This window comes from Leucopleurus acutus, assembly GCF_964270905.1.
Source record: "Leucopleurus acutus genome assembly, chromosome: 3".
In the NCBI taxonomy this organism is placed as follows: Eukaryota; Metazoa; Chordata; class Mammalia; order Artiodactyla; family Delphinidae; genus Leucopleurus; species Leucopleurus acutus.
This window is the reverse complement of record NC_139145.1, coordinates 58960724-58973040: the sequence shown is the minus strand read 5'-3', so window position 1 is coordinate 58973040 and position 12317 is coordinate 58960724. Positions and strand designations below refer to the sequence as shown.

At 44.3% G+C, this 12317-nt stretch overlaps 1 protein-coding gene across 1 annotated transcript; it reads right to left on the bottom strand.

Moving 5' to 3' along the window:
- Positions 1-7174: 7174 nt before the first annotated feature.
- On the bottom strand, positions 7175-10127 carry CD14 (CD14 molecule). The gene is made up of 2 exons (XM_082835480.1): positions 9955-10127; positions 7175-9865 (listed from the first exon to the last, which is right to left on the bottom strand). Exons 1-2 carry the CDS (start codon positions 9955-9957, stop codon positions 8750-8752), a joined length of 1119 nt encoding a protein of 372 aa, XP_082691606.1. The 5' UTR covers positions 9958-10127; the 3' UTR covers positions 7175-8749.
- Positions 10128-12317: the final 2190 nt, after the last annotated feature.

Sequence of the window (12317 nt, the reverse complement as noted above, 5' to 3'; positions counted from 1 at the left end):
ACTCCTGCAGCTTCCATAATTTGCTGGAATGACTTACAGAACCCAAAAAAGTTAACTAATAGTTAACTGTATCTGACACCAATTCTCTAACACTGACTGGGTGTCCTACATTTCAATCCAATTCTGATACTAATGTCGACTGAAAAAGAAAGCACAACCTGTGAATTGTGAGTTAAGTTTTATTTGGGGTAAAATTAGGACTATAGTCCAGTAGACAGCATTTCAGATTGCTCTGAGAAGCTGCTCCAAAGAGGTAGCGGGGGAAGTTCAGTATATATGTGATTTTGGTGCAGGGGGAGTACGTGCAATGAAGCACATATTTCTTTGCAGGAGGTTTCTGCTAGTCTCGTGAAGGTTACTGCTAGTCATCAGGAGCAGGTGTCACCATGAGGGATGATTTTAGTGCTTTTCTAGGTACAAGGAGATGCAACAGTTGGACTCATAAAATTGTCTCCTGAAAATATGTATCTGAAGACCTGTTTTGCCAGTTTTTCCTAGAGCACAGAGCGCCTCATTCCTCATCTCCACCCTGAACTCCTTTCAGGGGGTGTTGAAGGTCAGCAGTTGCAGCAGCTCATAATTTGATCCTTGTAGAGGTAGATGGCAAGCGCCAATTTGTAGGTGACACTAACTACTTGGAGTTAGCGCCAGATCCCACAAGTTAAAATGCAAGGTTCTCAATAAGACCCCTTATTTCAGGTTCCAGCCACAAGTGGGATCCCCAGGTTACTTGTAGTACTGCCTGACTTGGCTACAGATTCCTGGGTTCCCACAACCAACCCTCAGGTTCAATAATTCACTAGAATGACTCACAGAACTCGGGAAAGTGCTCTATTTATGATTACCTTTTTTTAATTATAAAGCATGCAAGTGAACAATCAGATGAAGAGTGCTGGAGTCCAGCTCCAACGAGTCCAGGAGTACCTGAGTGAGGAACAGCGTCAGCGACGGAGAAAGAACAAGACTGACACTGTCTCTGGAGTCAGGCAGATAGTAGCATACTTTATTGTTATTCAGCAAGCTTATATATTTTTGGTTTACATAATCAAAACATAATTATCATAATATAGTCTAGCCTTAGGCCTCAAACCCTTGACCACAAGATTTCCTCAAAAGATTACCTTAGAATTGTCTGTAGTTTCTAGATGTGCTATCAAGATATTTCCCCAAGTTCTCATTAGTTGCAGGTTATTTTCTAGTAGTTAAGCCAAGCTATTATGTAAGTCTTTATCACAGAAGTGCAGTCTTCGTGTTCTTTCTGCATGGGCAAGTGTTTTGAATAGTGCCTTGAAAATATTTACAATATATCCTACAGTTCCTGTGTTGCTGACTCCGCTAGTAGCACTCACAATACCTCCTACGCTCCTGTTTATCATCCGGCAATTGTTGCCAGAGTATTAACCTTTCTTTATATTGGACCCAGATAAAACCAAAATCATCAACAACCCCTTCGTAGGGCCACAGTTGTTCAATTGGGGGTGTTTTCCATAGGAACATCCCTATATTTCCAGATTGTGTATTGTGTTCCCAGTTTCCTGGGGCCGGAATAGGTACTTTCCATTTTGTGGTAATACTAGTAGCAGGGGGTAGTAGTTTTTCTCATTTTCCTAACCCTGGGCGCAAATCCCCCTAGTACTGTTTCCATATATAAGCTTAACACAACCAAACAAATCAATAGAGATGTAGTCCGCCGTCCTGGCACAGTGCTGCTTTGCAGTCCTGCCTTTGATTGCATCATGACTTTGTCACGGCACAGGGACTCCAGGATGGCTTCCAACAGAAGAGTTATGTAGGGCAAGGTCTGGAAGGGTCCTGAGTGGCAGGAGCTCCTGTTCCTGTGGAGTGAGGGTATGCCTTCCCAGTACATCAGTGTGTTCACCAACCAGGAAGCTCCCTGAGCCTCATTGTCCAGCATTTTTCGATGAGATTTCATTATGTAGGCATGATTAATTAAATCATAGGCTATGTGATTGAATTCAACTCCAGCCCTTCAATCTGCATGGTTTTTCTTTTTTTGACCGTGCTGCGTGGCATGCAAGATCTTAGTTCCATGGCCAGGGATCAAAACTGTGCCCTCTGCAGTGGAAGCACAGAGTCGTAACGACCGGACCACCAGGGAAGTCCCTGCATGGTTGTTTATTTCTAGTGAGTAACCTCTTCCATCCTAGAGCGATCTAGGAGCCCTGCCAGAAGTCACCTCATTAGCATAACAGAGAGACTCCTATTGCTCCGGAAATTCCAAAGGTTTTTGAAGCTTTGTGCCAGTACCGAAGACAAAGACCAGATAAGTTCTTTGTTATATCACAAGCCACTCTCTGGTTTTTCACCAAGGATCCCTTATAGCCAAAAGAACCATACCTGTCTGATCATCTACATTTGGTGTACGTCTATATAACAGGTAGAGCAATAGTAACAAGATGAATATGCCTAACATCTGGAGGAATCAGTGTGGGGTAGGCATAGGAGGCTTGTATTTTCCCATACATTTGACTATCAATATTAATACTGTAGTCTTACCAACAATGCCAGTGTTATATCTCGTTGTGTAGCTGTTACATGAAAAATAAGAGTAATTAGTTCAGTCCATCATTATAATTTACGATCAAAACGTCTCCCACGGCAAGGCCACCCAGGTTTGCAGTCTTCTCCTATATCTCATCAGGTTCCAAAGCAAAAGTGGTCTCAGGATTAGCTGGTTTCACCCTGAGACATCTGGTATAACTGAACTAAGGGACATACCATCTTTTTCTCTGAGCCTCTTTTGAAGCATTTGTGTAATATTGGATTTCCTTCATTGCATAACCTATTTATTCGTTCCTTCACTCTCAGCTTCTGTTCCTCCTTCTAAAGTTCATACGGATTTCAACAGATGCTGAATAGTCAGAACAATCTTATAAAAGAAGAACAAAGTTGGAGGACTCACACTTCCTGATTTCAAAACTTATTGTGAAGCTATAGTAACCAAGACACTGTGGTACTGGCATAAGAACAAACATAGAGATCTGTGAGAGAGCAGAGCAGTAAGGGTCCAGAAATAAACTCATGTTTCTATGGACAGCTGATTTGACAAGGACATCAAGAACATTCAATGAGGAAAGATTAATCTTTTTAACTAATGGCACTGGGACACCTGGACATCCAGATACTGATGAATGGAGTTGGACCCTTACCTCAGACCATATACAAAAATTAACTCAAATCGATCAATTTCCCAAACTTAAGAGCTAAAACTATAAAACTCATAGAAGAAAATACAGAAATTAATCCTCATGGCCTTTAATCTGGCAATGAGTTCTTAGATATGACACCAAAAGCAAGCACAACAGAAGAAAACATGATAAACTGAATTTCATCAAAGTTAAAAACTTTTGTGCATCAAAAGACATTATCAAAAATATGAAAAGACAGCCTACAAAATGGGAGATAATATTTGCAAATTATATACCTGATGATGATCTACTATCCAGGATATATAGAGAGCTCCTACAACTCAGCAACAAAAAGACAAACAACTCAAGTAAAAAATGAGGGAAAGACTTGAATAGCCATTTCTCCAAAGAACATATACACAGTGCATAAAAAGATGCTCAACGTCATTATACATTAGTGAAATGCAAAAAGACAAACAACAATTAATAACTAGGAAAAAAAATTTGAATAGATAGTTCTCCAAAGAAGCTATACAAATGGCCAACAAGCATGTGAAAAGATGCTCAAAATCCTTGGTCATTAAAGAAATGCAAATCAAAAACATAATGAGGTACCACTTCTTACTCACTAGTATGGCTCTAATAAAAAGAAAAAAATGGGCTCTGATTCAGTTGATACACACAACTGAAAATATAAACTTTCAGGGCAAGTATTGCTTTTTTTAATATACATTTATTTATTTGTTTGTTTTTATTTTTGGCTATGTTGGGTCATCGTTGCTGTGCACAGGCTTTCTCTAGTTGCGGCGAGCGGGGGCTACTCTTCCTTGTGGTGGGCAGGCTTCTCATTGTAGTGGCTTCTCTTGTTGCAGAGAATGGGCTCTAGGTACACAGGCTTCAGTAGTTGTGGCACGTGGGCTCAGTAGTTGTGGCTTATGGGCTCTAGACCTCAGGTTCTGTAGTTGTGGTGCCCGGGCTTAGTTGTTCCGTGGCATGTGGGATCTTCCCGGGCCAGGGCTCAAACCCATGTCCCTTGCATTGGCAGGCGGATTCTTAACCACTGAGCCACCAGGGAAGCCCCAGGGCACGTATTGCTTTAAATGCATAATGCTGCCAGACCAGATGCATTGAAAAAAACAAAACCACCTCCTTTCTATAGCCATTGAAACAAAGTTTACTGTTCTGTTTTAACAAGTTTGTATTGTATTTTGCATTGACACACATCTGCTTATTTAAAAAAATGACATCCTTTTGGTAGTAATCGTTCAGCACAAGTAGGTATTACAGCTTGATGTTTGTGTGTTCTAATTCTCAGTGTTCTTTGATTCCAGGTCTTATAGAGCAGTTAAGGCAACTTTAATGGCATTTTTGAAATGTATTGTAAAATAAAAAGAGGTAACGTAATTAAAAAGAAAACCGTTGGTGAGAAAGTGGATAAATAAGAACGCTCATACATTTTTTAAAATTAATTAATGTATTTTTGGCTGTGTTGGGTCTTCATTGCTGCGCTCTGGCTTTCTCTAGTTGTGGCGAACCGGGGCTACTCTTAATTGTGGAGCATGGGCTTCTCATTGCAGTGGCTTCTCTTGTTGCGGAGCACGGGCTCTAGGCACGTGAGCTTCAGTAATTGTGGCACGGGGGCTCAGTAGTTGTGGCTTGCGGGCTGTAGAGGGCAGGGTTAGCAGTTGTGGCGCACAGGCTTAGTTGCTCCGCGGCATGTGGGATCTTCCCAGACCAGGGCTCGAACCCGTGTCCACTGCACTGGCAGGCAGATTCTTAACCACTGCACCACCAGGGAAGTCCAAACCCTCATCCATTGCTGATGGGAATGTAATATGGTGCAGCCGCTGTGGAAAAGAGTTTGGAGGTTCTTCAAAACATTAAACATATAATTACCATATGATCCAGCAATACTTCTCCTAGGTATATATGCAAAAGAACTGAAAAGGGGTACGTAAACAGATTTGTGTACTAAAATGTTCATAGTAGCATCATTCACAATAGCCAAATCTGTCCATCGATAGATGAATTAATAAACAAAATGTAGTTTATAATACAATGGCGTATCATACAGCCATAAAAAGCAATGAAGTACTGACACATGCTACAACATAGATGAACCTTGAAAACATTATACTAAGTTAAATAAACCAGACACGAATACTGTATGATCCCACTTATATTAAATATCTAGAATAGGCAAATTCATAGAGACAGAAAGTAGATTAGATGTTCCCAGGCTCTAGGGGAAGGGAAATGGAGAGTATTTGTTTAACGGGTACAGAGTTTCTCTTGGGTGACAAAAAAATTCTGGAAATTGTGGTGATGGTTGCACAATACTGTGAATGTAATTAATACCACTGTACCTTACACTTAAGAATGGTTAAAATGGCAAACTTTACTATATATATATATTTTTTTACCAGAATAAAGAGAAAAAATATATATCTTATTCCTATCTGCATACAATCATGCTGTTTCCCTCATCTTAATGAAGATTATCTTATGAACATAACATCAATCATACTCCATGGCGAAAGACAAAACTTTCTAAGATCAGGAACAAGACAGGGATGCCCACATTTGTCACTTCTATTTAACATAGTACTGGAGATCCTAGCCAAAGAAGTTAGGCAGGAAAAAGAAACAAAAGACATCCAAACTGGAAAGGAAGAAGTAAAATTGTCTTTGTTCACAGATGACATGATCTTATATGTAGAAAATCCTGAAGATTCCACACAAAAAAACCTGTTAGAACTGATAAACAAATTCAGCAAAGTTGAAGCATACAAAACCAACAAACAAAATCCAGTGAGTTTTGTAAAAATATAAACAGAAACCTCAATTAAATAGAGTTGGAGACCAGAAGGGACTGCTTCATGCCCTGAGACCTTAGCAGAGCCCAACAGGAAGAAGAAAGACTCCTTTTTTACTGGCAAGGAGCCCTCCCACCTTCCTTTTCCTCTGTATAAAAGTGTTCTCCTACCTTTGCCATACAGAAACTTGCATGTATTGATAGCTCGCCGTGGTTGCAGACCCCTGAATTGCAATTCTCTGCTGATTCCAAAGAAACCTGTCTTTGCAGGAGAACTATCTGGCAGTCTATTTGTTTCAGTTCAGCAGTTTCTATACACTAACAATGAACAGTCTGGAAAGGAAATTAAGAAAAACAATTCCATTTACAATAGCATCAAAAAATAAAATAAAGTACTTAGAAATTAACTGAAGAGATGAAAGACTTACAATGAAAACTACAAAAATTGCTGAAAGAATTAAAGAAGACACAAGTAAATGGAAAATCATCCCATATTCATGGATCGGAAGACAATATTATTAGGATATCAACACTCCCCAAGGCAAGCTACAGATTTAATTAAATCCCTGTCAAAATCTAATGGCATTTTTTGCAGAAATAGAAAAATCCATCCTAAGATTCATATGGAATCTCAAGGGACCCCAAAGAGCCAAAACAATCTTGAAAAAAAGAATAAAATTGGAGATCTCACACTTCGTGATTTCATAACCTATTACAAACCTACGGTAACCACAACAGTGTGGTACTGGCATAAAAACAGATATATGGGGCTTCCCTGGTGGCGCAGTGGTTGAGAGTCCGCCTGCTGATGCAGAGGACGCGGGTTCGTGCCCCGGTCCGGGAACATCCCACGTGTCGCGGAGCGGCTGGGCCCGTGAGCCATGGCCGCTGAGCCTGCGCGTCCGGAGCCTGTGCTCCGCAACGGAAGAGGCCACAGCAGTGAGAGAGGCCCGCGTACCGCAAAAAAAAACAAAACAAAACAAAACAAAAAAAACCCAGATATATGGACCAATAGAATTGAATAGACAGCCCAGAAATAAAACCTCACATATATGGTCAAATGATTTTCGACAAGGATGCCAAGACCATTTAATGTCTTTTCAAAAAATGGTATTGGGAAAACTGTCTATCCACATGCAAAAGTGTTGGGAGGCAGAGATATTGAATAATATCTACCGAACTGAGAAAGAACCTTGAGACCAAAAAACAAAGCAGGCAACTCCATAAAGTGCAATTTTGAAGTTTATTGTGCGTACTGACATACAGCCATATTACATAATGCGTATTGTGAACTTACATACAGCTAGGATCCAGAGGCATTCACAGCGGCGCTCTGCGAAGGGGATACCTTGGATTTAAAGGGGCCAAAGCGAAAAACAGAATTTGACTACCAAGTAAGATGCACATCTGCATCCAAGGGAACCGGGGCTTTTTCCTCCTGGGGGCGTCTCATGACCATTAACCATCTGTGTCAAAAAAGGCATTCTTCCAGTTTTCATATCACATGAAGGCAAGAGTAAAAGTTGTTAGGAAAGTAATCTGGCTTGGGTGCACTCCTTGTGAGTAGACTAAAGCTCAGTTGTGCAGAAAGGGGAGGGGCAAGACTGTGGGCCTAAGATGGAGGTGACAAAATGGAGTCAGTGTGGTTCAGCCACATAGATTGGCAGTTTATTTAGCTGCCCCTATGACTCTTTGAGCCCATGGTCTGATAACCTGTGTAACTCTCCCATCAATGTTAATTTGCATTCTCCATTCCTATCTGTGTGGTTCTGGACACTGGAGGGAGGCAGGCTGGAGGGCTATGTTTACATGCCTCCTCCCACTCCTCTTGAGGTCCCCCTGGAGGCAGATACCTAGATCTCTGCTGGGTGTGGCTGCCTCCTTGATGTAATGAAGAAGGGACCCTTAGAAGGAACAGTACCTCTTGGCTGCTTGGCTGATGTCCTGGGTCACTGAGATAATGTGGTTCAGAGGACGTATACTATTAATTGCCCTGTGCAGGGGTCTGAGAAGCTGTGAAGGGTCTAAGGTGTTATCCTGTTTGCAAATCAAAGAACGAATATACACACATATACTAACATAGTCACAAGATCTCTGGTTCAGAGCCAGGCTGTTAAATGACAGCATCTTGTATCAGTTCCCCAACCCCAAACTCCCCATTACATGACACAGCGAAAGCCAGTGTACCTGTGTGTGCAGAGGGGCTGTACGCTACAGGAGAGGAACCCTGAAATTATAAAACTCAGAGCTTATGTAGAACAAGTGGCATAGCTGTCTCTCCTCACTGGGGGTTGGAGGAAAAAAAGAGAGTGAAAATAAGCAAATGGCTCTGGGTTTTATTACCTTGGAAAGGGAGAAGCTGACTCTTGGAAAATGCACCAGAGAGGAAACATTCTGTATCCTCCTAGGCATGTTTACCATTCAAACATCCTTTAACAGGTGCCAGTAATCTGTTCAGAAGGCCCACATTGGGCAGAAACCCTTGGTTCTGCCACACAGCCCTAGACAGGCGACTTTTCCCTGCCCTTTTGCCCCTGTAGTTCTTTTCTAAGTAAGGGCAGGTATGGTTTCTAGGGAGTTAGGATGAAGAAAGTTTAAATATAATGGATTCGCTATCCAGCAGTGTGCCCAGTAAATGTCTGTTGAGTGAATGTCATGGACCCGCTGTTTAAGATTTTAATGAAGATGGGGCAGAGGGTTGGTTGGTTGAGATGTCCTGACGAGGCTCTCCCAGAGCCAGGACAATCTGAGCCAATTAATTCCTCTCCCCCTTCTCCACTGGGCCTTAGGCAAAGTCCCCGGCTCCCTGAAGCAGTGCCAGGGCTCCTGACACCCCCATGGTCAAGGCGGAACGTGCACAGACTGGGACCACACCGGAGCTCTTCAGATCTTCTTGGTACTCGAGGGCTCCAGGGTCCAGAAAGGGATTCCCGTCCAGTGTCAGGTTATTTACCTCGGGCAGCTCGTCTGGCCGCGGCGCCCTGCTTAACCTGTTGCAGCTGAGATCAAGCACGCTGAGCTTGGGCGGCAGTCCTTTAGGCACTTGCTCCAGCCCCGCGAACGACAAGTTGAGAGAGCTCAGTGCGCTGGGCCAGGCACACGAGGTAGCGCCCGGGGCGGTGGCGCGCAGCGAGTTGTGGCTGAGGTCTAGTCGGTGGGGTTGCACACTCGCCGCCGCCAGCGCAGCGCACACGCTGCTGAGCGTCTCCATCCCCGCGTTGCGTAGCGCTAGACCTTGGAGGGCCGGGAACTTGTGCGGACAGAGAGCCGCAATCAGCCCGCGCTCGCCGAGTCCAGGATTGTCAGACAGGTCTAGGCTGGTGAGGGCCTGGAAGGTGGGGAGCTGTGCGCAGGCAAAGGCAAGCGAGTGTGCTTGCGCGATGTTCAGTACCCTGAGACCAGGCTTGAGCCACTGCTGCAGTTCGCCGAGCCAGGCACCTCCTGTTGCCCACGACACGTTACGGAGACTGAGGGTGGAGAGCGCAGGTCCAGTGGCTTCCAGAGGCGGCGGCGGCATCGGGCCGGTTACCTCCAGGTCCTCAAACGTCAGTTCCTTGAGCCGGGAGTAACCGAGAGCACGCAGAAGGGCGACCAGAAGCAGAGCAGGAACCTGGGCAGCGCCCAACGTGAGCCGCCGCCAGCGCAGAGCCCTGATCGTGTCAGCGTACTGCTTCGAGTCGACGTCGGCGCTCTTTAGAAACTGTTCCAGGTTGTGGCCGCCGCCACGGATCTCCACCTCGACAGCAACCATACACTGCATGGCGCTAGACCAGTCAGGCTTCGGATCCGTGAAGTTGCAGACGCAGCGGAAATCATCTTCGTCCAGCTCGCAGGGCTCTGGTGTGGCCGCAGACACACGTAGCACTGGCAGCAGGAGCAGCAGCAGACAGGGCACGCACACCTGCGAAGACAGCGGAGGTCAGGGCGGATCCTGCCGGTCCCTAAGGTTCCCCGAGTAGCCCTCCTTCGGCCCCAAGAGCATACACTCACCATGGTCGATAGGTCCTCAGAACCTCTGGCTCCCCGCCTGGCTTCTTTCCTTTACAGCGGCTCTCGTCGGCTTCCAGGCTCCACAAACTTATCTGTCCTTACCCTCTGGCAGCCTCTGAAAGTTTATGTAACCCTGGGATGTCACTCCGTTCCCTCCTCTTTGAACCCTGCCACTCCCCACATTTCTTCCTCCCAACCACCCCATCCGCTGTCCTAGGAAATTTTGCAGTGAATGATTTTGCCAGGAGAGGAGCCATAACAGGAAGTATCTTGCAAGGTGTCTAGGGCACTCTGCCTCAGGCAGTGCCCTGATGACTCAGGCGCCCCCAGCCTTGTCTGGGATGGGGAAAGGAAGGTCCTCACTGCCTCAGGCCAGGACTCTCACGTCCCCTGCCTATAGCCCAGTGACTCAACCCCGGTAGTTCCTTAATTTTCCCTAGTCTTGGTAATTACTGTTAACCTCCTGTCATCCAAGTCCAACTCCCTGAATATCCTAAGGTATTTAACTGGATATTTTGTGGAAGAGATTACAAACTTCATCTATTGACTCCAAGGGCTAGAATTAGGTTCAAGAGAAGGAAGTTGGTCTGAGGAATAGCTCCCCCGCCCTCCTTTTTTTTGCTGACTTGTTCTTTAAATTTGTTTATTAAGAAATAATAGCTTTTTTTTTTTTTGGCCGCATGACATGTGGCATCTTAGTTCCCCGACCAGGGATCAAACCCGTGCCCCCTGCATTGGAAGAGCAGAGTCTTAACCGCTGGACCGCCAGGGAAGTCCCCTCACAATTTTTTAAAGTGATAGCTTTCTTAAAAGTAGAGAAGTCTATGTGTTTAACAGAGACACATTGGCCAAGTCCCTCGCTCTCTTAGTTTCCACTTCCCCACCCTGAAATTTGAGAAATGAGATATTCCTAAATATAATTTTCCCACTTGTACCTAGCTATCTCCTGCCCTTTCCCCAGGACAATTCCTATGCCCTAGGAATGAAAAGCTGGACCTATGTTGAAAGAGGATTAATTAGTAACTCAACTGCTTTGTCAAGAAAAAAAAGCAAGTGTCCCAGAGGGTGGGAATTGTTACCAAACCAGGTTTGTTTGCCCAACAGGCAGTAAGCCAAACACTGAGACGAGATGCTTTGGTTTGTAGCAGAGAAAGAGTTTATTCACAAGGCATCTAAGTGAGGAGCAGGGAGAACAAGTCTCAGATTCACCTCCCTGAAGGCAAGGGGCTTGGGATATTTATGGGTGAAGGGTATAGGGTGGTTGGAGGTACAGGGGAAGGTGATTGGGGACAGGAAAAAGGTGAGGTAATCAGTATTCTGCTCAGGTGTATCTGAGTTACATCCTTCTTCATGGGATGCATGTTCAGAAAGTGGTGGCATTAGCATGATCTGAGGGTGAAGTTTTGGCCTTCTGATGTCAAAAGGCCATCCATCCAACACTCGCACAGGCCCAGTTGGAGGGTCAGTGGTTCCAAGCAGTCTTAATCAGCTGGAACACAACCTGGCAAGAGCTGACTCTAAGTTCCTGAAAATCAACTTAAGGAACCGTTACTATAGCAACCCATATGTCAGAGGTGTTATCCACAGAGGGGCAGTTAAAGGAGTCTTGTGACATATTGTGTAAGCTACATGAGGGTATGTAATTTGCAGGAACAATTAAGGCAAGCTTGATAGGTGAAGGCAGGTTACACGATATTATTTATTAAGCAAGTTACAGTTCAAGGGATCTAATTGATGACTGCCCTCAATTTTAGAAGGGCTATGCTTTTAAAACAGCCCTCACAAAAAAAAAAAACAGCCCTCACAAGTCTGAACTTCTGGATTTCTGGGCAAAGAGCTACATGAAAAACATTTGAATTCTCACTTCCCTTTTTCCAGAAGTAGCTACATCTGTCCACAATCCAAACAAGGAAGCCCCATTGGACCACACTGCTCCCTGTGTGTCCTGTTGGGCATGTTCTAATACCCTAAGCCATGCCTAAAGGCCAGACCATGTCACTGGGACATCCCTGAGGACCAAGATACGAGTATAGTTCAGTGTGAAATACACTGACTCTGCAGTCAGACAAAAAGGCTTGGAATCCCAGCTCTACGGCTAAGGTTGTAACAATAGCCCTTCATTGTTATTTTCTTCATCAGAGTCTCTGCATTCAGAAGACTCAGGCCACTGAAGCCTGGCTCCTCAGGAAATTCCATCACCCTAACAACAAGAACCTACTGTATAGCACACGAACTATATTCAGTATCTTATAATAACCTATAATGGAAAAGAATCTGAAAAAGAATATATATATCTACCAGGTTGGCCAAAAAGTGCCTTCGGTTTTTAAGTAAAAATAAAAGACACATTTTTTCATTTTCAC